Genomic DNA, 24,969 nt, shown 5'->3' with positions numbered 1-24,969 from the left:
AAAATTTCAAACTTGATTTAAGGCATTTTTATGTTAACCATATCGCCGTGTCAATTCAAGACAGACTTAAGTCCATTTTTTCGAAAATTGAGTTAAGACCATAACCCCCTATTTCAGCATGCACGTTTTCCAAAAATGGCCTCAAATCCACAGAATTCTTATAGGAAAGTGGTGTATTTTGCAATTCAAAAAAAATAAGAATTTAGAATGTTCCATAATATCAACCATAAACAGCCTTAAGTCCTGAATTTTAGGGTAAAAAGTCTTGGGAAGCCTTATGTCCAAATTTTATTTTTCTATGAAGCATTGACATGAAACGTGTAGCCTTAAGTCCAACACATCTGGTTAATGGACTTAAGGCATTTTAAAGCTCGATTTTAGCTTGAAACTTGCTAAGTATGAAGATTTTAAGTTCAATTCAATACAGCCTTAAGTCCAATAAATGCCATTTTAGAACCTCTGGAGCAAGCTATTAAAACCTCTTTTTAACCACAAAAAGATAACTATAATGCCCCCATAATATCAAAAGTATGGACTCTTGGCAATATTTCTTCCTTAATTATCAGCAAATGAAACCTTTAAAGTCAATTATCTCAAAATGGAAAAAATGGACTTAAGGCTGTCTTGAATTGACACGGCGATATGGGGAACCGCAAAATCTTCAAATAGCTGGGGGAATTCAAAAAAGAGGGGGGAACCGAAAAGTTTTGAAATATGGTGGGGGAAATAAAAGAGGGGGGAATGGAGAAAAATTCTGATTTTTAGTGGGGGGAACCAACCCAGGAGGACACTATGGCTGCCCTACGAAGTGACACAATTCACTACCTCGGCCGCTGGTCTATTTTATGCTGTTGACTATTATGGAACACTGTTGACCAAAAAGTTGATTATACAGTCTAAATTGGTTGTCTGTTCCATCATTTACATCAATAAAGTCTTCTGATTTGAAAAAAAAAAATTGGTTATTTTTTTAAGCTCATTTATTAAAAATACAAAAAAATCAATCAAGTTTTTTGGATGGATCCAGACTATGAGCAACGGCTTCTGCGTCAAATCAATGGACCGAAAACACCAACAAAAAACAGTCCTGCAGTAAGTTTCTCATTTTTTTATCGACCAAAATCAATTCGGACCTTATTAGGACCCCCCCGTTTATTAATCTCTAAGAATATTTTCAGCTGTCAAAAAGAAGGCCCACTTATTTTGCTCTAAATAGCCTGATTTTAGCCTAATGTTACCTTATTTTGGGGTTTCAGAAGTACAATTTTCAACCCCCCGGCAATTAGGTCCCCCTCGTTTATTAAAATCTAGAAAATTTTCCAACCCCCCTGTTTATTCGAACCCCCCCCCCCCCCCCCCCCTTCGTTTATTTGGAACCTAAGAGTAGTGTTTTACGCAGGCGTTTAGTGTTTTACGCAGGCGTTTAGTGTTTAAACATCTGTAAAAAATTTTAACAACTAAGGCTCAAAAACACCTCAATGTGAACAAGGTAAAATCTTTTCAATTCTTTGGTAAATTTTGGTTTTTACTTTCGATTTTTTTTCTTTTTTTCCCCTATTTTCTCTTTTTTTCTATCCCTCTTTGCTAAAAAGCTTCCTGTTGGTACATAGAGGGTCTGAAAAGTTAAACGTCTGCTATTAACATTAGACTTGTGCGACAACTCTTAAAACGCCAATTTACCATCTTCAACAGGTTTATTTATTTTTTCAGAATTCACCTTTTCGTGGAAGTCCACGACAGTTATTGAGCTCTCCTTCACGAAGTAAGCAAGACAACAGCATTGACAGGTATGATCATTTAATTTTTTACCCTTTACCCCTGAGAAAATTATGTTCTTGTTTATAGAAAGTATTAGGAACCATCATAACTTGACTCTACGACATCAAGGATCATTCCTTCCTTTACAGATGAATTATGAAAATATATCAATATTTAGTTATATATAAATATATTAATCTTTTCCAGGTTTATACCAAGTCGAGTTGTTGTTAATTTGAGCAAAGGGTTCCTGTCATCTCCATTGCAGGTAAGTTCTTCCTTGTTGCAAAATTATTCCTTTTTTTTTCAAATTTTAGAATAGTCCACACATTCATTACATCAGTTACATTTTGTTTGTTATTGATTTTTGATTAGAAAAAGTTGATGAATGAAAATATTATTCTTCCTTTCAGGAAAATTCCGATCCATCTGCACCATCAAACTCAAAGTAAGTTTTGTTCTAATTGAAAGTTTCACCTTGGAAAATGATTGACAGGGCCCAGCTACTAATTCTATATCTTCATGGTTTGTGCAATGTTATGTGTCATTATTAATATGTTTAGCCTGGATTTAGTTTGAGGGCTTGTGCATCAGGGCTTATGCTGTTTTCAAACTATATATATGATAAAATTGCCTGATAACAAAAATCAAAGGAAAAATATTTGGATGTTTGACACTGTTATGTTAAAATTACTGAATTTTGAATGACCTTTAGTAGTCTTTACCTTCCATATAATGGTGAAAGAGTTTACTAATCATTTTCTTTCATTTTAGAGAACAAACATCAAACACTGAAAACAAAGGTATTTGCTCTAGATTTTCATAATTTAAAAAAGTTTATTCCCCTAAGAATGATACAGGCACTTTTTGAGCTCTAATTTTTAAAGCATTTTGACTCTTTTTATAGCCATAGATAATCCTGAAAAATCTGAAACTTACAATCACATACATAATAAGATAACCCTTCTGTCTGTTCAGAATAACAAACTGTACTGTTACTGTTTAAAAAGATCTAACCTTAGAATTTTTGTTTTTATTTAGAATCACAACTTTATTCATCATTACTACGAAATGAGCTTCTCAGAGATGAAATTGACAGTTTAACGGTATATAAAAAATAATGCTATGTTAATCTAATATTGCTTGATATCAGTTGGTATGATATTATGGGCCTAAGTTTGGCTCAATTAATAATTTTAGTCACTGACTAAGTCTGTTTAAATTATCCCTTTTCTGGGATTTTCTGAATGCTAACAAAAATTATCTTTTAAATAGACTCTCAACGAAGAATATTATTATTAGGTCAACTTAGATCTTTGTTTTAGAAACTTTTTTTAATATTATAGGAAGTTAATGATGATCGTCAACCCTTATCGACACCAAAACACAAACGAAACCTCTTCAAGGTAGAATATTTTTACACACTCAAAATAAGATTCGCTTGTTGCCTATTTTAGGTCAACTGTAATTTTGACAGGTTGTGTTGTGTTTTGCCAAATCTTTCATGGGCTTCATTGCCTCGGCAGAAATTTTATTACCAATTCTATAATTGCAGAATTAAACAATGCACAAAGTTCTCTGGTTTCAACATAGTACAAAAAGAAGCTTTTCTGTCTCAAGATTCTTCAAAATTTCTAGATTACTGACTAATTTGTCGTGTAAAGTCCATTTTCTGTTTGAGATGACAAATTTTGTTTTTTAAAAAGTTTTTTTTTTTAATTCGCAAAAATTAAACTTTCACAATTTTTCCATGTTTGTCTCCTGAAATTTCAAACCCTTAGGAAATTGAAAGAGAGTAGTCAAAAAGGCATCATCTCGCAAAAATAAGTCATAGAAAAAAATTCTTTTAAATTTTCTCGCAAAACTAATTCCCTTAAAGTATTTAAAAAGCCATCTAATGTTCAATCTTTTTTTCAGTCACGTCAGAAAAGAAAACTTTCAAACGAATCATTGGATACAACCAGTCCGTACTCACTTTCCCCAATCAGCGCAGACAGGTAACTAACTAAATTGATTTGTAATTGTGTTAATTTATGGCATATATTTCAATAGACTTTGCTTGTTTTTCCCTAAGATAACTGAAATTCCTTTCATCACATTTTCCCATTCTGTTCATTCCTTATTTAAAATATGTTCTACGAAGAGTATTTTTATTATTGATTTTCCTGTCTAGTCACAAACTTCTACGGTCACCCAAGAAAGTTGTCAGAAAAATATCGAAAGTTCCATTCAAAGTTCTTGATGCTCCTGATTTGCAGGTTGGTTCATTTCTCAATTATGCCTTTTACATTACCTTATTACACGAATATTATCAGGCAAGTATTCAACGGCCTTGAAATTTGGACGATCTGAAATTAACGCAAGTTCTTTCAAGGAAACAGCGGTTGGTTTTAATTAAGGGGGTTTTGATTAACAAAAAATGTTAATAAAATGACTAGTAATATTCGTGTAATAAGGTAGCTATTTTCTCATTATGTCTGGCTACAAAAATAAAGGGCAAAAGCCCTCCCCATTGAGTCCAAAGGCATCCTTTTGCATGCAAATAGAAACTTTAAGATTTTTGCCATATTTGGGACAACAGATTGAATTTAGTCAACTCTTTATTTGTATTCACAGTATACTTTTTGAAATTTGGTGATAGATTTTATTCAAAATCAAACCAAAAAAAATCTGAAGATAGATTTTTCTGGTAGCACGTAATTAGGATTGGAAATAAGTAGCTTATTTCTTAGCAGTACCACAACCTTTGTCATCCAAGGTTGTTTTTATTATTTCTGTAATGATTTTTTTAATTTAAATTATTTAGGATGATTTTTACCTGAACCTTGTGGATTGGTCAGCGCAAAACATACTCAGTGTCGGTCTGGGACATTGTGTTTACTTATGGAGTGCTTATACTAGTCAGGTGAGCGTTTTGCCAGTAATAATATTTAGAAATTGCAAAACCTTTCCAAACTTTGTATACAAAGTCACCTGTAATTTGTTTTTGAGAGCGCAGTTCTTTTTGGGCTGAATTGACATCTTTTTAACTATGTAAGGAAAAATCATTTGCCTACTATTTTTACAATCATAGGTAGAATAGAGAAGATTTTTAACCACATTTCACTGATATACCGTAGGTCGGTCTAAAGTCGACATCCCTCATCTAATTCTGTCACCCTTCTTTTTCTAACTGAAAAGATGTTTTCTGCCTTGGCTGCCAAGCTGAGTAATAAAGTTTTTATCCGTGAATCAAACCGTCCTTAATTCCTTTCTCTAAAGAATAGTGATGGAATTAGAAGGGTATTGACATTATACCAACGGATATAGTAGTAATATATTAGTAAAACTAAGTTTAATAAAATTTTCCTCCGAAATAATTATTGATTTTTCTTTACCAGGTGACAAAGCTTTGCGACTTAACATCAGAAGGAAATCTTGTCACTTCAGTTGCATGGACTGAAAAAGTAAGTGTTTTTTCAAAGCTCGTAGATAATTTTGACTGTTCACAACTATTTGGTTCGCACAGAAATGACCTCTGCAAGGTCTCAGTGGTAAGAGGTATTTGTATTATATGGCAGATTATATTTAGCTTGGAGATGTAAGGTTTGACAAGCGAGGTGATCAATCTGTTATCTCCTGCTTTTTATCGGGACGCCAACTGAAAAAAATATCGTCCAATTTTTCGGTCAATAGATTAAAAATTTGACCCACAATTGTCAAATTTATCACCTCAACAAATCTCAACCAAATTTGTTTGCATTTTTGGACCTACCCCGGTGGGGTGGAGGTCCTATAAATTAACCTTTGTCCGTTCGTTCGTTTGTCCGTTCGTTCGTTCGTTGTTCGTTCGTTAATAGCCTTCCTCGAGATTGGCTCTTTAATTCTTTATGATTTTTTGCACAAAGATGCATAACTATATAACTATAAACCCTCGAATGTGACGGAGCCCGACTTTCAAAAAAAAATTTTTGGCCAAATTTGGGCCAACAAACGGCTAAAAAACGGGTTTTTTGGAGTGAAAAATTGGGTCATTAACTAATCAAAGGTAAAAGATGGCTCAAGCAAATTTTTTCAAAAACATTTTGTTGGCTCAAAAAACGCATGTTTATCTATAAGAATCACTATTAATAAGCATACATCAATGTTCTTAGCCAAATTACTCAATTTTTTTATGAGAGATGTTTTTTTGCTCACAAAGTCTTGAATAATGAATATGAAAGAACATTTCAAGAGCATGAAATTTTGGTTTCTAAACGTTTTTTTTATAAGAAACAAACGACTAATTTTAATAGATCGTCACTATTTGTGTTCTGAATGATTGTTTAATGGTCACGCTCACGTAGATATCAATTATATATGTGTTAAATGCATAACCAGGTAGGTCCATAAAAGTATCACTTGTTTTATCCGAATTTCCTCATGTCAGCTTTACTCATTTTTTCATCAACTTTTTAGGGTAACCAACTAGCTGTTGGCACTCACAAAGGAACGTGCGAGTTATGGGATACAGTGGCAAATAAACGAGTAGCAGAGCTAGGTGGACACAAAACACGTGTGGGCTCCTTAGCTTGGAACAACGACCTTCTTGTTCTGGAAGTAGAGATCGCGTGATCCTAATGAGAGACATAAGGTCAGTGAGATAAAATGAATTCTTCAACCGATTTTGAATGAATAATTCGTTTTCTTTTCGAAGAATTGAAAGACTTCTAGCCCTTTTATTCGAAAAGTTTTTACTGCAAAGTTGGTACTGTCAAGACACAGAATTCCACTAATCCAACACACTGCAAGATTTTCAACAATTAAAAATCACCCGTGTTGGCTTGGTTTGGTACATCAGCTATCCCTGAGCTAATTTTTTTCTGCGATTTTGTATCGGATTAGTAAAATAAGAAAGTGACAGTTGTCCTAGTTAAAAGATGTGTCACTGCAAGTGTTTGGTTTATTAAAAGTAAGTCTGTCTGATTTTAACTTATAGATGCTTTTTACACCTCAATACAGTTTAGACAAGTTCCTAATAATTAAATCATAATTTTTTATTTCTACAGGTGTCCATCTACGTCACAAAAGGAATTGGTGGGCCATCGACAGGAGGTATAATTTACTCTTAATCAATCCTTGAATAAGAAAGCAAAACGTATCTAAACAGTTGCGCTCCACTATTTTCATTGGAACGGGACTGTTCCGTTCTCTTGCTTTGAAACGTTCCTAAACCAACATGAACACTGCTTATCACTAATAATACCATGATGCCGAAGCGATGCTAAATTGTATTGAACATTGTCTTAGTCTTTCTAGGTTGATTTACAAAGAAAAGATCGAATTAAATTATATTAGCATAAAACCTAGAGAAATTGTCTTTACTCTCAACATTTATCGAAATAGTGTTCTTCTCAAGTGTTAGTTGTATATAATAATGGCTCCTATACGTTTATCCTTCTAGGTTTGCGGTTTGAAATGGTCGCCAGATAAGAAACTTCTTGCCTCTGGTGGCAATGACAACAAGGTTCGATATATGTTTTTTTTATTAGGATATTCCCTTTTGTTAGTTTCATTGTCTTGTTAACTTAAGCGCTTCCACACTATTATACTTTTGGACTGATTTTGTCTATTCGTGAGGCAATCATAATGTGCTTCCTGATAATAGAGTAACAAAGATGTAGAAATATAAGACTAAGTACTGCACTAGTACCAGTTTTGATTTAGGAAAAATGGAAAGTTTTAAGTCGATAAAACGATCATTTTATCACTATTTTTACTATTTTTGTCTAGCTACTAGTATGGAATTTATCGAGCACTACGCCTTACCAAAGTTACAACGACCACTCAGCGGCCGTCAAAGCCATCGCTTGGTCTCCTCATCAGGTATGTAAATATATTGCGTTGAAAGTTCTTCAGTCGCAGGTAGATTGCCATCTCAGTTGAGTATATAAAGAGGCTTTTTCGTCTCTAAATTCTGCATAATTCAACCAACAAATTAATTTCAAAAACGTGTGTTGATGTGCTGTGTAAAATCCATGTTATGTCTGAGACGAGAAAACTTTCCTTTAGCGACTGATAATGAATGATTGTTTTAGAGTTTGTGGTTACCCCATAGTTCATATTCTACCTCGATTAATACGGTTCCGCATTGCCTGGTATTGCTCTGAAACAAGAATTTGGCACTTACATCATTTCTTATAATAAGTTGGTATTTATCGACCCAGTGATATTCATATCTACGTTTCTAGATCTTCCCCGGGCAAAATGTAGAAATGTTTTCTCTCTACTATTTACATCCTCTTTCTGATTCCAAACAGAGATCTCGTCCGATCCAACCTATGAACAATTTCCAATATAAACAAATTATAAGCTTCATTTTGATGAGTAACCGTAATTCATGATACTCACGACGTAATGTTTTACATGGAAACACACCGGTTTTTGCCAATGGTGGTAAATTTAAAACAATTATTTTCTTGTTTAAATTTGCCACTACATAAAAATTCGGGGTGTTTCCATAAATAACTTACATAATAAACGTTATGAGCACATGAGCGTGGTCTTAATTAATCCACCTTCTTCATCATTGACAGCATGGTTTACTAGCGTCGGGTGGTGGTACGATGGACAAAACCATTCGATTCTGGAACACCTTGACTGGACAACCTCTACACCACGTCGATACGGGCTCACAGGTTTGCGACTTGATTTTATTCCTCTCCCAGTCAGGTAGCAAGTACCTCGACCTAATCTGGGTTTGTTTATTCCGTTTCTTGGACGAGAGTTTCGAAAGTTCGACATGAAAAATCGAATGTTTAGACCCATAAAGTGGAATAGCTGTTACTACGCTTCCAAGTGTCAGGATTTGCGTTTTATTTCGCTATACAGAGAGTTAAACTATTGCCTTGTCCATTTTTTTAAGAGTTGTAAATTTTGGAGTACCTCTATTGATTTAATTTTAACGCATTGGGCTGCACGGTCATCACTACGTGATATATTTGATGCTTATATTTTTTCGTTTAGGTTTGTAACCTTGCCTGGTCGAAACACTCAAACGAATTGGTAAGACTCTCTTACGATTTCTAAAAATACCGGGTGCGTCAGAAAAAACTTTGGACGTTTGGTGAGCCACTGGGACCGAGCAAAGTCTTTTTGAAACTCAAAACCACTTTTATTATAAAGAGGATAGTCTAACTTAAATTTTGAGGTATAGCTTTTTAAGTTGGGTAAAGTATTTCTCAAGTTATAAGCTTTTGAAGTTAAAATTCACTTTTCGAAAAGTGTGAAAAACACGTAATAAAAGGGTATTAAATTAAGCATTTTTAAGCGTTTTCGATAAGAATTTTTTTCAAATTTTTCTAAAAACTGACAATTTACTAAAAACTGACTATGTTGTAAACGAAAACTGCTTTTAAAAGTATTTTAACAATTAATTATGTCGTAAAAGTCGTTAAATAAGTCAAATACTGAGCTATTTTTTCATTATTTGCATAAATTTAATACACCTTTTTTTACGTGTTTTTTACACTTTTCGAAAAGTGAATTTTGACTTCAAAAGCTTATAACTTGACAACTACTTGACCAAACTTAAAAAGTTATACCGCAAAATTTAAGTTAGCATGTCCTCTTTCTAATAAAAGTAGTTTTGAGTCTAGACAAGACTTTGTTCGGCCTCAGTGGCTCGCCAAACGTCCAAAGTTTTTTCTGACGCACCCGGTAGCAACGTTCAATTATTAAACCAAGGAGTTTTAACTTTTCAGAGCAGAACTTTTCGGATTATACACCCAAATACATTATATCAAAACTTGGTGAAAATTTTGAATAGGACCGGATTCTATCTCGATATCCCAAGTGCGTAACCAGTGCTTAGATAACAGTTATTTTCTTCTCAAAGTCATATATAGCCTATAACTAAACAAGCCACTCTAGGATTGATTCTATCTATATTCTATCTATTATAATTTCAGGTCAGTACACACGGTTACTCGCAGAATCAAGTTCTTGTGTGGAAGTACCCCAGTCTAACGCAAGTGGCAAAGCTGAACAGGACATTCGCTTCGAGTATTATATCTGGTATGTTTGAAACATTAAAAATGGACGAACAAATTATTTTTTCATGAGATTACACAGTAATATAGGATTTTCATCTTTGGCTTTGTTATAATTCTTTGAGCTGTGAACTGAACATGAAACATTCTAGATTAAAGGCCGGCGCAAATGTATCTAACATTCAATCCAACATTTCCAATTCATTGTTGGACGAAATGTTGGAAGAAAAGTCACGTGGAAAAATTCGAAAAGTTGCATGAAAATTCATTTACGCAAAAAAGTCAAACATTTTCATCCAACATGATTACGCGAATGCATCCAACATTAAAACCAACATAAAAGTGACGTCAATCTCATTAAAAAATGCTAGATGAAAAGTTTGACGGTGATCAAACTTTATCCAACATGATTTCCAACAATTTTCTTAAAAAGTTGCAATTTTATGACTTGCGCAAACGAACCCAACATTTGATCCAACAATAATGTTGGATCAAATGTTGGATTCATTTGCGCCGGCCTTAAGACTTCAGTTTTCGGTATCACTCAATGCTGTTTTTCTTTATAGATCCTTTTCGTAACTTTTGTGTTTTCTTTTCTCTAGAGGAAATAGTTGATAAAAATACTTGAAAGAATATAAAAAGGAAGAACTTTAATAGACGGGTATAATTTTTCGTCCGGAAAAATCTTTTTGCAAACGTCACTTTTATGAAAAATCTTAGTCACCTTGTATCCTCCTTTAAACAGTTAATCTACTTTGTATCGTTTAGTCGATGTCACCGGACGGAGAGTCAGTAGTGACAGGTGCTGGTGATGAGACGTTGAGGTTTTGGAATATCTTCAGTAAAAAACTACACAAAAGGTATGTTTCTTCACTTCTCTCTCTCTCCATCCTTGATTATTCATCTCAGTAGTCTTGTAACCGCAGTCGGAGACGACCCAAAAGGCTCCTATTTCAATAGCTGTCTACCCGAAGGTAGGGGGAAACGCCACTCTTTCTCCTCGGATTGCTCCATTAACCCTTCATTGGACTTTAAGTACTGTTTTGGAGTCTTTGGTATGGCCCGGCTAGGGATTTTTAACTCCCGACCTTGAACATCGTAACTGAATGCCCTTCATTAGTACTACGGGTCAATTCATCTCATGATCGACCTCTAAAGTCCCTTTCCGTGTTTAAAAAGTCCAAAATGGAGCTTTCTCTAAGATTTACCTAAAGCTTTGAACATTGAAATGAGCTTTCGCCAAAATATTTGTAGTCACATTTAAAATCCTGATTAATTATCCCTGATACACCCCCCGAAAGGTTATCTAAATCGTGTTATCTTATTTCCATTTTCGTTTTCCTTTCTTCTATAGGAAACAAGATCGCAACTTGATTTATTTTCACACATTCGTTGATGGTGGAAATGCCGAACTACGCATGCGTATGATAAGCTATCTTTATCATTTCTTTAGAATCACTTTGTTTTCTTTTCTGTTGTTGTTTCATTCGTAGATTCTTTTTCATGACACTAATTAAATTGTCTGCTCGACCTCTAATAATTTGAAAACTGAAAGATTTTAGCTTCTAAAGCACAGCTGCAAACGTGTCATGAAATTTTTGAATTTCTTTTATTGTTGTTTTCAACCAGAATCACACATATATTTTACTTTTGAATCCCCTTTTTTAAAATTAATAACAAATTATTCAATTTTTGTGTAATTATTTTTTAGTCAGATAGAATTTAGTTTTGTATTTTTTGATTTTTTCTCCTTCCGAAACCGTCCATCCTCTCAAAGCCTGCGATTGACGCACGAAATCTCGGATAACTCTCTCATTTTGTCATTGCACCAGGGGGGGGGGGCACGCAGTTACTACAAGACATGATGTGTAGTAAGTGCTTTTTCAACAATTTTTTTCAGGACCACCACCCTTTGCAGTTACTACACCTTGGTAGTAACTGTTTTCTGAAAAGATTTCCAGGTACCACCCCTGTTTTTGAGTGATATCATCAAAAACATGCTCGAAATTACCCTAAATTGCGATTATTTTTCAACCTAATACCATTTTGTGCTAGATTTTCTTTTAATTTACTTGGTTAACAGCTGTTGAGAACATTTTAATGATAATTACAGAAAAATAATTTCAAAGTTGGGTCTGAGAAAAATTTCAAATTTTTTTTCGTCCATTTATAACAAAAAAAAATTTTTTAACAAAGAATTTTTTCACAAAAAAATTCATTTTTTGTGAAAAATTTTGAAAGTTCTTTAAAAAGAATTAAAATATAAGCACTTATATACTACATCAAAAGTGCTAGTTTTAGTGTTTGGCACCACCCCCAAACAGCAGTTACTACACTGTGTAGTAACTGTTTTCATAACTTCTGAATACAGTACCACCACGGTAGTAAGGTAGTGTATGGTAGTGTCATACTGTCTTGTAGTAACTGCGTGCCCCCCCCCCTGATTGCACTAGGGTCTAGACGGTACTGGTTTTGAATTTAATTCGAAATCTGTTTGATTGTGTTTTCGGTGTTGTGTACTTGTAGACAATTCTTTTTTTATTTTTGCGTCACCGTAAATTAGATTAAGACTATATGATCATGTACTTTGTTCTAAGTTTTGGCATCGATCACATAGGCCTGATCATTTTCTTTATCAGCCTTTCTGGTAAAATGATCAGTCCGAATCGCTTTTTTACAATCTTTCTGTTTCAATTGTGTATATAAAGTAGTATTATTAGAATTCAATAGAATTTTTGTGGATGAGGTGAAAATTCTTTCAGCCAGCAACCGAATTAGAATAAACTTAACTCTTCTATCCAATAGTCAACTAGCTCTGTCTGCCTTCAGAATTTCAAAGCTTTCTTTTGAATATGCACATCACCATAGATGTTATTTCAAAATTTAGTCTCTGTGCTTCACTGCAGAAAACTTTCAAATCATCTATAAGCAAATACGTTACATTCACAACTTTAATTAAATAGGGAAATTTTAGTCAAAGTTTCCTGGCTACCATAACTAAGATACTCGTTGTCTGCTGGACAAAATTATTTTCGTCTCAATACAGAATCTTGATAGTTTTTTGTGTTGTGCTGGTCCCTTATTTTATCACATAGTATTTTTGTGTACCTCTTTTGAGTTGTAATTATTTTGTACATAAACAAATAATGGAATAAGATTTAAAATATTGTTAGTTTTACACCACCAAAAGTAAATTGTATTATATTAAGAAAAATAACGTATAATTAATGAACATAATACCAACATTGTATACTACATTATATTATAAAAGGAACTAACAAGTCCTTGTTATAAAATAGTATGTCAAAAAAATGTAACATTGAAAAATTATATATTATTGGTTGTATTTGTTCTTGACCAAATTTTTGAGTAAACCTTTCTATTTGATGATTTAAAGGGATAATCACTTCTAATCAGATGGTTTGAGATATTTGGCCTGCAGAAACCCTCTGTTCCTGAGTAAAACCTCCAATTATTTTTGTCCAACTACATTCTAAATTCGAGATTTGAAGCAGGTTGATATTCGTTTTCTTACAACCTTACAACAAAAAGGATATTGGGCTGTTTTGAGCTTTTGCTTAGGACAATAAAAAGATTACACGTTTTTTATTCATAAGAATATTCAAAATTTTTGAAGCCTTCGGATGTTCTTAACTTTTTGATTTTTGAGCCTAAAAATGTTCTTAATATGTTCTTATTTTGGCTAGTTTCTGAGCATTTTTGGCCATTTTCCTAAGAAAATATGTTTTAGAGTCCATCTAGCCTTTAAATGTTCTTAACTTGTTCTTAACATTTTAGCCATTCAAGCCCTATGCTCTTATATAGTTTGTTCTTATAAAAAACAACGTGTAATCCATATTCAAATATTTCAAAACACCTGATTATTCCTTTAAGTTGTACAGTAAGAATGCCTGATCTTTTATTTGAATTTTTCTCTTAGAAAAAACAACAAAAGAAGATAATTAATTACTATGCCAAAAGAAGATTGCACGTTATTTTACAAGAACATCCAAAGTTTTTGGAGCCTTCGGATGTTCTTAAAAACTTTTTTTTGAGTTTGAAGCTTTAAAATATTCATAACATGTTCTTATTTTCACCATTTTGGGAGTATTGTTGTCCATTTTCCAAGTATGTTTTAGAGTCCATCATCTAGCCTTTAAATATTCTCAACTTGTTCTTAATATTTTGTCCATCAAAGCCTTATGTTCTTATATAGTTTGTTCTTATATAAAAAAACAACGTGTAAATGTATTGTATTATATTGATTGATTAGTTTTGGCATCTTCTTCCTAAATTTTCTTTTCTATTTCAGACACAACTAAGCAACAATAAAACAAAGGGGATATTTGTGATTGTATCTCTTCATCATTTTTAATAGCTTTTTAATTAGCAGTAAATGCGTCATCTGATAAACAAAGTCTCTGTAAGAAATGTTTTGTAAATTTGATTTTTTACTGTATTCAAATTTTCATTTGACCTTTTTTTTAGATCTAGCCGTTTTCTGGGACATTTGGATTCGTTATTTTGAAAATTTTATATATTATCATGAACGTTTAAGGAAACAAAAGCAAAAAATATTGATCCATTTTTCCTCCACAGATATGCAGTATAGTATGTGTTTCTGCCAATTAACTTTAGATGTTTCTAATAATAAACAACAAATTAATTGGTGGTGAAGTAATTGTTAAACTTTGTACGTATGTAAGTTATGTATTTCAATCGAAAATTGATTGATTGATTGGTTAATGATTCAATTCTGGTATTCAAAACCACTTTCTTTTTTTCCTTCTTCAGATGGTGGCCTGTCCTGTCTTCATATTGTAAAGGCATATTCTTTTTCATGGAATATAATGTTTTTGGTTTGTCGTCTGCAGTTTGTTACCCTATTGGTGTTGATTTTATCTATTGTTAATGGTAAGATTTTAGATTTTGGTTTTAGAATGTTTTATTTAGAAAATTGAATTATCTTTACTGAATTTTGTCATATTAAATGGTACTATACTCGCTTAAACACTCGTTTGCAAATTCTCATATTTTATACTCAGTAATGTTCGATAACATGGAATTTTTTGACACCCACAATGCTATTTTAGAATTCTCTTCTCTTATCTTCAGATAAGATCATATCATGTCCTCATAAAAAAAGTAATTGGTAATTTTACCACGTTTGAAAATGTTTGGGTTCGTTTGATAATTTTTCGACTAATTACAAAGTATAAAGAGGTTTTGCATTTTTTGTTAATTTACAACTTTAAGAACCCAAACATTTTGAATAGCTGTCATTTTAGTAAGCAAACGTTCGAATCTATTGTGGCAATCCCTTACGCTAATCGAATGTTTGCTTCCATAAATGGCGATCGTTATATAACAAAATATGAAACCTTCTTTATCGTTGATGTTTTTAGGAGTTCAATCGAACTGTTGTCCTAACCCTGGAATTCCCAAACCATGTCCAGCAGGTCAACAAGCTGTTCGAATACCATTCAATGTCCTGGGATGTAATACTCCATGTGTGAATTGGTTTTGTACTGGTAAGATACTTTTTGAGGACTGAAAATAATAAGTTCCATGTCTTATTGTTTTCAATCATGTCGTTCTAAATCTAAAAGATATTTTTGAAGACTGGAAAACGAGTTCCATATGGGACGAGGGTGCTTTATTTAGCTAGCAACATTTCAACATCTCAGACCTCTTTTCCATAGGTGTTAAGACAGCAATAACAACAACGACAGCCTCACAACCAACAAATGATAGGGTCGAACCAACGACAGTTACTGCAACTATCTCAACAACCCTTTCCACGACGCCAGCAACAACTGTTTCTCCTTCTCCGGTCACAACACAAAGCCCAGAAACAACAACGACTACCTTACCAGTCACAACAGACCCTACAACATTGACAACACAATCAACAACAAAAACAGAAACAACAACAACAAAACCATCTAACACAACAACACAACCTATAGTCACCTTACCAATAGCTAGCAACACCACATCAAAATCAACACAAACAGTATCGACCCAACCAACAACTACAAAACAGTCCTCAACCACTAAATCCACACAAAACAACGAATGTGAAAGAACATGTTGGAGTAACCAACCAATAACAAATTGCCGGCAACAATATAATCAGAAGATTGTAACATTAACATTGAAAGTAAACAAATGTGAATGCCAAGCTCAAAAATGTGTTGCCACAGGTATTTGTTCATTAATTTTAGATACGCTTTTTGAGCTTACCCAATCACGTCACTCTTAACTACACTTTTTTTTAAGAAAAAACTATTTAAGAACATAAGGCTTTGATGACAAAATGTAAAGAACAAGTTAAGAACATTTTAAGGCTTTGTAGACTCAAAAACACCCTATTTCTCAAGGAAATGGTCAAAAATATTCACAAAATGGTCCAAATAAGAACATGTTTCTTTCATCATTTATCATGTTATGTCATTCAACAATCATATTATTGACACGGATTATTAAAAACTAAAGTCTATCTGGTACCGTGTTTTTCGCTAAGCAAGTGTCGTCTACTTAATCCAGCTTGGTCGGCTAATTTATAGCTTTCTGTTTCTCTTAAACAATGCACCAATCGTTTATTTAGACCCAATAGACCTTATCGGAGTTTTTAATTGTTCTAGAAAAGCGATGCATTATGGGATTGTTTCGGGAGTACTACAATAAAATTTCCTCGAGGAATTCCTAGGAGGTAAGATACTATTCAGAGCCTGCATATGTTGGAAAACCTTTTTTGCTATTTATTAATTTTTCATCCTTTAATTTCTAGACTCCTGTGTATACAACGATTCGCTAATCCTTAATCATGAAGAATTTCGAACTGATTGCAAACAAGTCTGTGTTTGTGTGAAAGGAAATCTCCGCTGTGTCGCCGCGTGTTCCAGTGAAGAAGCAGTGATAGATTGTTCAGAAAGACGATCTGAAAGACGCCCGGGCGGTAGAAGAGATGGGCGGCGGGAACACCCGGAGAAAGTTTTGGCAAGACGGAGACTGATGAATGAGGAAGTTTCGAAGAAGTGTGGTTGTGAAATTCGAAAATCTGTACGTTGCAAAAGTAAGTTGTTTCTTATCCTATTTTTCTTACTACAGTCAATCTCTATAACTCGAACCTGTAAGGGTTGAGTTAAGAATATTTCGAGTTATACTGTAACGTTTAGAAAGGATTGTTAACTAAAGAGACGAGAAACCTTATTTGAGTTAAGGAGACATTCAAGTTATGGAGGTTCGAGTTATGAAGACTCCATTGTGATTTACATGCAGTATGTCCGAAATAAATTGAGACAAAATTTCAAAGAAATGTATGCTCATCTAATGACTGTTTTTTTTTCTATTGCACATGTTATGTTTTATCGAAGTGATTAAAATACCAAACTTCAGTAGTCAGGCATTTTCTAAACTACTTAATTTACACAAAAATATTTTTTTGGCTGCCATATCTTTTGGCCACAACATTTATTTTCTTGAAAACAGTTTCGAATAGCCTGTATCATTGAACACTGAAGACCTTTCTACCATTAAAATCTTACATGCTTTATTAGTCAAGTACAGGCTCAGTTGCAACTGCCAATGAAAGAGAAAAGTCGTTGATAGAGTCCAAATAAATGGTTTGTTACTAATTGTTGTTGTTTTGATTTGAGCACGCATTTAAACGCCACTTATTTTAATTGCTCGTTGGCATCAAGGAAAACAGTGAAACAGCTTCCCATCATATCCGGATCGAAAAAATAATGACAGAAAATTTCATTCGATTTTCGAGCGAAATTAAATTTTCATCGAATAAGGGAATAATATCGAATAGTAGAGCGTCGTTTATGAGCGTTTCTCGTTAATGATGACTTTCAATATTATTCAAAGTCGTTAGATCGTTTTAGAATTGGCATTAATTGGTTCAATAATAAATGCAAAAATTGGCAATTATACCAACCCGCCTTGCCAAAGGCTGAATATACCTTTGTTTTAATATGATATGACTGTACTGGAAATCCCTTATACCTCCTCAAAACTTCATCAATGATCGTCCTACGTAGATGCTCTTGTCCAGAGCTGTCACGGATATGACTAGCAATTACGAATTTGTGAAAGAATCATACATGACGATTTTGAAATAAAAGAAAATTCTTTATTTGAAATTCAATTAATAATTAAAATGAAGGTATTAATTCGTTAGTAATTAAGAGGAACTTTTGTCTGGTTTTAGGTGTTGCTCTTAGAGATTTTAACTCATAGCTTGAAAATATTGAATCTGAAATAAGGGCCATGCTATATGTCAATGCCAGTTATGAATCGATTAATAAAATCAATCAAAAATTAGACTGGAGTCGTTTATAATCCGTGTAATAAAGTAATATGGGTGTTATACGATAATTGTTAAGGGATAATATCAATTTGTATAATTATAAACTAAAATCTGTTACTTTGTTTTAATTAGTGGTATAGCATGCTAGACTGATTAAAACTACAATCTGTCGCTAAAATATAATTAAAAGAAATTGTATACATCATCTTCATTGATTGTAAACATTGTCTATTTTCAGGACCAACCACAACCGACGATAAAACATCAATGTATCTCTACATTGGTATCGGAATCGCTGCCGTTCTGGTCTTCATTTTTATCATATTGTGTTTTATCAAATTTTGTTGTATGAAAGACCGTAAGAAGGATGGGAAAGAATCGATGAAATGTGAACATCAGAAACATCAACGATTAAGTGTTCGAGTACGGAGGACATCATCTTGGATGAAAACTCGGTCACTCCCGGCAGCTCCTTGCGATGAAGAGGGCTGTATCAACTCGAGATGCCCTGCCTCAGATAACCGAAAATTATTACGTTCGTCAAACAAATCTAAAGGAAAATTACACAAATTTCAAGACGGGACATCAGCCAAGACTCGGTATATGCCATCTCCAAACACTGGCCGCAAATCAAACGAAAGTCTTGCATCTACGAATAAAGCGTTTACATTCCAACCTGCAAACGATGACGAAGGGACCTACTATACTCAACCAAACATGGCATCAATCCCAAATGGAGGAAGCAGCTCATATCTCTCTTCAGCAGGTCCCTTGTCTACATCTATACCTCAAGGAAGCCCTTTATCAACATCCATGACCGGTGCAGGATCACTCTTATCATCTCCTATCCCAAGTCATAAAAACAGTACAGCGAGTATTGAAATGTATGATTTAAATCATGCTGTCATAATTGACGACGAGATTGATCCCGAGAACGACCCGACTTCCGACAATTTCCGAGGAAAAGATCGGTCGTACTCGAAACTCTCATGTATTCAAGATGAAATTTCACATTACCAAGGTTTAGACATAGAAACACAAGATTCTAAAGTTGAATCCACAAAAAACATTGACGACGATACACAATCAGTATTATACCAATCATTAGATAGCCCCCCGTATCAAAGTATAGAAAAATATCAAAAAACATCAAATTTAGAAGATTCTAATGAATATCTTCAAGCGACAGACGGGGGTAGTTACCAAGACATGACTTCAGCTATAGACGGGGGTAATAATTATCAAGACATGAGTGGTGTTTATTGTCAACCTAATAAAATGTCATATCCATACAGTAAAAAATTTTTAAGCGAAGATTTATCGTTCCCGAAAGGACCCTTCAACAATACTGGGAATGTTTTGAAATCCGATTTAAAATCCGGTTTACCGAAAAACAATATGAAAGAGCTACCACCGAATCAAGATTCTGTTGATTCAACGCATTATGAAGTGAGTGATAAACAAGATCCAGACTACCAGAACGATTATGTATCATCCTATTTAGATTTAACTGCACCAGATGAAGAATTGCAATACTGACACTACAGTGTGGTGGACCCTCAGAATGCAGGTGACCCCAAGAATGCAGGTCTGACGTAAATCGTTGATTGCAGGTCGCAAAATGTTTTAGAATGCTTTTAATTGAAAAGGTTTACGAAATACGACGCTAGATCACTGTAGTTTGTGTCTCAGCACGTTGTTTCATTAATGGTTTATACAACGTTGTTTGTACTGAGGTTTACACATAAACCCAGGAGTTGATATCGATCCCGAGTACTCAATAGCGGTGTAAAGCATCTAGAGCGCTAGATCTAGTTAGACATCAGCTAGATGTGTATTAAAAAAAGTCGCACGGCGCGCAGAATAAGCCTTGACAACGTTGGTCACGTGAAAAAACAAACAAAACATTTATGCTTGAAATTTATTTCGTAATTTTGTGTATAATAGTACTGTGTAAATAACATGAGATTATAAGTTTACATATTGTGTACAATTAATTTATCTTTTCATTAGTCTACACAATAGACAACCCCAGGCTTTTAGGGGCTTACTAAGGGTAGGAGTTTTACGCTCGAAACGAAGAAAGATATGACGTAGCCTATCTTTTCATCATTTTTACAAAATTCAAATTAGTAAAATAAACGTTCGCTTAACAGCTTCGTAGGTTATAAGTACAACTTTCTATAATTCGATCTTTAAGATATCAACAATTTTCTAATAACAGGGGGATTCGAATTAGAGAGATAGAAAAATTTTTCCAAATTTAAAGTAGATAAAATTCAATCTTCAAGAGATTAAGGCTTTTAGTTCGAATTAAAGAAAGTTTCGAACTAATGCTTTTAGTTCGAATTACAGAAAGATTCAAATTATATAGGTTTACATTAAAGAGAGTGTAATTTGAAAATCGTTCTTACTCCTAATGGTCAATTCTTATTGTTTTATGCCGTTTTTCCGATTCCAGTTTGATTTTTTGTATCACGTTAAAGCTTGACTCATTTTGTTCATGTATGTCATTCAGCTCAAAATTGTTTTAGTATCTTTGAACGACAAATCACCTTCTTTTGTACTATCCCCATTTTGTTCAGAGCTCATCATTAAAAGCGGGATAAGATCTGCCATTAGGTTACGCCTTGATTGTATGTTGCGTTTCCCAGGACGAACGAACGGTATCGCGTCACGTTTTTCGATATTTTGGAAGCCTGGTAAAATGTTGTAAAACGGTAGCTTAAGCGATGAGCGTTTGTCTTCTGTGAGTAAAGATAAAAGCTGGGCAACCAGTCTTTCATTCATTGTTTTGATTTTCAAGCTGTTTTTTGAGGTATGCCTGTAAAACTCTTTCCAATTGTGCTCTGGGGATTTCTGCCGTACGTTTTTTACCAGCGGGTTTGTACTGTTTCATCAAGCCTGGAGGGATTTCTCGACGCATTGAGGCTAGACCTTCTGCTTCTTCCCGCTCGAGCGCTCGGCAAGAGCAAAATGATATGACCAAAAAGATAACAGTAAATGAGTATGTGATTTCAGGTAAGCTTGACATGTTGTTGATGTGTTTTATCTAAAAATAAAACCAAGATTAGAATATTAGAATAAACCGGAATAGGAAAGAGTATGATAGGTTTACCAATTAAAATTTCAGAAAAAAACAGAGAAAAATATCCAGGCTACTGTCCATATAACGTTAGATGAACGTTGAAATAACGTTGTGTGCCGGCTGGGAAGTATCAAAGAAAATTCACCAACTTTAAGATATGTAAAGTAAGTCTATAGGTCTCTAGCTCTGTCTGTAATTTACTACATATCTTGAAAGTGTGGCCTAAAAATGTCACTGGATTTAAAATAATGGCAGAAACTTATCCAATGTTTTCAAGATAAAAATGTATACCTTTATTAATCTAAGTTGAAAGTAAATGTTGTCCTTTTAGTTTGCTTCAGTAGAATGTAATGATCGACTCCCCTCTGTGGATTGGATTTAAATGAGGGATTGAAGGTCTTTACTCTATCCTTCCGAAAAGCCCAACAATGAAATGGAACTGTCAAAAAAGAAATATTTCCTATACGTGATATGGATGTTTGTCAAACATCGTGTAAGCGCTTTGTTCGGGTTATTACTAAGGTTTTTTCTTTCAATTTTCGTTCAAAGACAATACAATTTTCAATCATAAGAAATTATTTTCAATAAAAATTGTTTTTCAATGAGATTATTTCAAAAGGTTTTGGTTTTCATACGTGTCAGCCAAGGTTCTCAAAAATTCCTAGCCCGATATTGCAATATTGGTGGCTTTCATGGGCGTGATTTTCATGAAAAAAGATCATCTTATAAATACAATATATACACTCTTTGAAAATTCAGGATTTGTTAATCAAAGAATTTTCCTTGATGTAACAGAAATGGTTTTATTGTGGTTGTTCCTCAAAGACAGAAAATCTGAATGCGTAATTCCTTCGGGGGAAATAAGAGACCAAAAAAGTTTCTATGCTAAATGAGGCTTTTTTGAGAACAAATTTATGAGAACACTAGGCTCTATTCTTACAAAGACCTAAGAACAAGTTCAGAACAACTTCACCTTCAGATTTCAGAAGTTGCGTAGAAGCATAGCTTTATCATATCCCTGCTTAGAAATACTGATTTATCTAAAAGTGAATAAAGGGAAAGCATTTAAGCCTGAAAATCACAAGAAAAACAGCCAGGCATCAGCCAAAATTTACAGGTTCTTATAAAAGAAGCGTTCATAGAAGAATAATCCATATATCGGTTTTAAGGACAAATTATTACAAGGGTTTGTCTCTTCTTTTCTTGAAACAAGCGAGGTTGGGGAAATATCTCATAATAGAAATGATATAAAGTTACCGCTGTGCATTATATCATTTTTGTTTTTTTTCCAACAGTGCTACCGGAACCAGCAGAAGCTTTCTAGGTTATACATCCTTGAATTAATTAGACTCGAATAAAATAGTAAAGACTAGATTTCTTTTCTCTCAAAATATTTTATCATTTTTGAAAATATTTCGAAATATTTGGTAATATTAGTAAAACTCTTTCCCTATACATGACCCTGTGTTACAGACCCGCTGGAGCCGCAGCCGAACTGAAAAAATTGGCGAAAATTTCGTCCCGGTGGTAAAAATATCCCAGAGTCCCAGAGTTACTACAGTTCACTGTGAAATTCACTTTGACCTTATCCCCATTCGAAATTTAATGTTTAAAAATTGCACTCCAAAACCATCCCCACTGAATTTTTTAATGTTAGAAAAATAGAATTTTTATCCACATTGAGATTTCAATAGAAATTTTTATCCCGCCCGCTGTGGGAAAAGTTTCAACGGGGCTGTGAGACAGGGGTGTCTGCTTTTCTATAAGAACAGCAAGCGCAAAACTTTGGCCATAAACAAAACCTAGATAAAATCAAAGCCTCTGATTTCAGAAATTACAACAGAAATTTGAATTTAAGCCCCTTTTCAAGCAATTATTTTAATCCTGAAAATTTCACCAAATCTCACCAAAGAGTCAAAATAAGTTTCCGCCAAAATTGGGGTAAATGATTCAAGATATTTCGTCATTTTTTTCGGAGACACAGGACAGAAAAGAGTGCGGGAGTTCTTTTATACAACCGCTCCTTACAAAAAAACCATCCTCAGTCGTTACTACAAGGAGTTCAAACAACTCCCATAACACCCAAAATAAATTAGATGAAAGTTAAATATGACGTCTTGTACTAGCCGAGACAAAAGATATTTGTTGTACTGTGACTACGAAATATCATGGATAAAAAGACGAGCGAAAAAAACAGATCAGACGTATATGGTTTAAATTGCCGCCATTTTAAAATCCGTTTCCAAAAAACTCACACCTTAGGTAAAACCCAAGATTGTCTAACAGAAAGATTTTGTCTAATATTCATTCCCTGACCTTAGAAGCTTAGAATTTACACTCCCTCTCTGTTTTTTTTTTGGTTTTCTAGCTCTTAAGGGCTCTAACGACTAATATGATTGACAATTAAATAGACAAATTTGACTTTGACAGGGAAATTTTGATTCTCTTTTGGGGATTGGAGTTTTCGATTAGAATGCAATCAAAATACTTTGAGAGGGAACAATAATATTATCTCGGACATAGCTATAACATTAGAAATCGGCAAATGTCATTTACTTGTGTATTTACGCATGCATAGAGGTGACACCACAAGTGATTAGATATTAGCTTTCATTGTTCGTATAAATAATCACGGTTCATGTTGTCACAAAATTACGCCACGGGACCCGGTCCAGGAATATAGAAGTTTCCGTGCTTCAGTCCATACCAGTCTGTAAGCGCCTAACTAGAGTTAGTTCTCTGGTTTAACATGTGGCAGCCGGTTTCTGGAGATGTATGGTACCCCGTTTCGTAATGTGAACTTGTTCGATCGAAGTTCGTGCACTTGAGATACCCATTGCTCTCAACATAGTTGCTTGATTGTGCGTGCACAGTTAGTACCGTTGATGACCGGTGTACCATAAAGTGCCTTGCTCGAAACCCACCTTAGGGGCTCTAAAGTGGCGTGGTCGTGCGCCCTCTGGGGTCTAAAGGTCTTTTGACCTCTAGGGCAGCGATGCGCTATGACCCGGACACTCTTTTTCATGATACTCTTGAAATATGAAATTTTAGTAGAAAAAAAGAAGAATCGTTGTTTTTTCATTATAATATAGACTAAGAGACTTCAGTTCTTTAAGTGACTTGGATATAGTATTTGATTTCCCATAGAACACCACCTCCCCGACCAACCAACCCACCGCATTTCATTAGCCTTATATATTTTCAATTATTAACCACTTGTGGTTTTTTGTTACGCGTGCGCATTTATCCGCGCAAATTTTGCTCAGTTTGAAATGTAAACCCTGTTTTTTTTTCCGATCATAAATAACGGCATTCATTAGGACTCGAACCTGTGAATGATAAGTTAACCTCTGGTTGCTGCGAAACTCCCCTTACTTATTGCGCTACAGAAACATATTTGAAATTGTGTTAAATGTCTATAATAATATACGCATGAAAAATTCTCGCATGAAGCTTTTTCGCTGGCAACTTTTAAGTAGACGGCAAAATTACCGTGGGTATCACAGGTCAAATTATCTCCAGAGGTCATATTTTCCCTGATTAAAACTTGGCCTCTAGTGCCTAAGGTAGATGGCAATTCTTTTTCGCGCCTGCATGTAATTTTTCTTTATTTTTCTAATCTTCTTTTTAAAACATTTTAAAGAGCGTTTTGAAATTGAGCACTTATTCTCTCTTCTTTTTCATTTTGAAATATCTGATTTTTACATTTTCATATTCTCAAAGGTCACACCTGGGGATCGAACTGTGGACTTTTCGTGTGTGAAGCCTGTGCGCTCTGAGCGAATTTGACAACA

The 24,969-nt window shown here is 34.1% G+C and overlaps 2 protein-coding genes across 2 annotated transcripts; both read left to right on the top strand.

Moving 5' to 3' along the window:
* Positions 1 to 975: 975 nt before the first annotated feature.
* On the top strand, positions 976 to 11,777 carry LOC136804709 (fizzy-related protein homolog). Its single transcript, XM_067061321.1, is given in 22 exon segments — positions 976 to 1,092; positions 1,711 to 1,787; positions 1,966 to 2,026; positions 2,172 to 2,206; positions 2,533 to 2,561; positions 2,800 to 2,864; positions 3,105 to 3,164; positions 3,676 to 3,755; positions 3,932 to 4,016; positions 4,565 to 4,663; positions 5,139 to 5,204; positions 6,196 to 6,325; positions 6,328 to 6,370; positions 6,786 to 6,831; positions 7,181 to 7,243; positions 7,510 to 7,602; positions 8,313 to 8,414; positions 8,743 to 8,781; positions 9,687 to 9,761; positions 9,763 to 9,792; positions 10,536 to 10,627; positions 11,122 to 11,777. Coding segments are annotated over 22 exon segments (1,584 nt in total). The 5' UTR covers positions 976 to 1,017; the 3' UTR covers positions 11,261 to 11,777.
* A 2,724-nt stretch (positions 11,778 to 14,501) lies between these two features.
* On the top strand, positions 14,502 to 20,668 carry LOC136804702 (uncharacterized). Its single transcript, XM_067061314.1, has 5 exons — positions 14,502 to 14,681; positions 15,173 to 15,298; positions 15,470 to 15,973; positions 16,561 to 16,845; positions 18,326 to 20,668. Exons 1-5 carry the CDS (start codon positions 14,513 to 14,515, stop codon positions 19,624 to 19,626), a joined length of 2,385 nt encoding a protein of 794 aa, XP_066917415.1. The 5' UTR covers positions 14,502 to 14,512; the 3' UTR covers positions 19,627 to 20,668.
* Positions 20,669 to 24,969: the final 4,301 nt, after the last annotated feature.

Source organism: Clytia hemisphaerica, unplaced genomic scaffold (genome assembly GCF_902728285.1).
Source record: "Clytia hemisphaerica strain Z4C2 unplaced genomic scaffold, Clytia hemisphaerica genome assembly, whole genome shotgun sequence".
NCBI classification, from domain to species: Eukaryota; Metazoa; Cnidaria; class Hydrozoa; order Leptothecata; family Clytiidae; genus Clytia; species Clytia hemisphaerica.
This window is presented reverse-complemented; position numbering and strand designations above follow the sequence as displayed.

Bases quoted from the DNA above. Each gene is read 5' to 3' on its own strand.
- LOC136804702 (XM_067061314.1), top strand. From the start codon at position 14,513: ATGATTCAATTCTGGTATTCAAAACCACTTTCTTTTTTTCCTTCTTCA. The intron at 14,682-15,172 runs GTAAGATTTTAG...TGATGTTTTTAG, and splicing joins GATTTTATCTATTGTTAATG to GAGTTCAATCGAACTGTTGT. The intron at 15,299-15,469 runs GTAAGATACTTT...TCTTTTCCATAG, and splicing joins TGTGAATTGGTTTTGTACTG to GTGTTAAGACAGCAATAACA.